The sequence below is a fragment of the Octopus bimaculoides genome, unplaced genomic scaffold (assembly GCF_001194135.2).
Source record: "Octopus bimaculoides isolate UCB-OBI-ISO-001 unplaced genomic scaffold, ASM119413v2 Scaffold_144794, whole genome shotgun sequence".
Lineage (NCBI taxonomy): Eukaryota > Metazoa > Mollusca > Cephalopoda > Octopoda > Octopodidae > Octopus > Octopus bimaculoides.
Genome location: NW_026332964.1, coordinates 1 through 836, shown reverse-complemented (window position 1 = coordinate 836; position 836 = coordinate 1). Strand labels below are relative to the sequence as shown.

The following is an 836-nucleotide window of genomic DNA, read 5'->3' as shown; positions in this document are numbered from 1 at the left end:
CTCAACTTGTACTTACTTTATCGACCCCGAAAGTACGAAAGGCAAAGTAGACCTCGGCGGAATTCGGACTCAGAACCTAAAGACTTATGAAATGCCGCTAAGCATTCTGCGCGGTAACGATTCTGCCAGCTCGTCGCCTTAACACAAAGGGAAATATTACAGCACAAAATATAGTGGTTTTGTCTCATCCCCCTCATTCCCCTGGTTTTGCTCCATCTGACTACCATCTTTTCAAACCATTCCAACGTTGTTTAGAGAGGAGACATTTTGTCAATTGTGATGAGGTCACAAACAGTATCGTTCGAAAGCTGAAGATCTTTACATCCCAAGAATCAATTATTTTCTAAATAGATTTGATTATGTCATCAATAACGAAGGGAAATATTGATTTCAAATTTTGGCACAAGGCCAGTAATTTCAGGCGAGTGAGTAAGTCGATTACTTCGATCCCTGCTCTCAATGTGTACTAACGCTTCTGCCAGCTCGCTACCTTAATGTAGGGAAATATTTTTGTGCTTCAATATAGAAATTAAATCCAAAAATGCATTTGTTATTACTGATTGTTTTCTTGTTAATTCTGCTGTTTATGTTGTTGTTGTTGTTGTTGTCATTGTTAGTTTTATTATTTTTCAGGTTTGGAAACAGCTGATTCCATGGCCATATTCATCCGCCTAAAACCTTAACGAACCAATCAAAAGACCTGTTTCATACAACGTGACCACACGGCTTCTGTCAATGGAATTCATTCACAAGTCGTTAGTTGTATAGTAGAAACCGGGACTATAAGTAGAAGACACTTGTCCAAAGTGCTGTACAGTAGGATTGAACTCCAAAAC

At 38.8% G+C, this 836-nt stretch overlaps 1 protein-coding gene across 1 annotated transcript in view; it reads left to right on the top strand.

The window, feature by feature from the left end:
- The window catches only part of LOC106881038 (uncharacterized), a 4,067-nt gene extending 3,282 nt beyond the window's left edge, over positions 1-785 (top strand). Inside the window, exon 3 of the mRNA XM_014931239.2 lies at positions 634-785. Coding sequence (XP_014786725.1) covers positions 634-683 — 50 coding nt within the window. The 3' untranslated portion in view covers positions 684-785. The remainder of the gene's footprint in view (positions 1-633) is intronic.
- Positions 786-836: the final 51 nt, after the last annotated feature.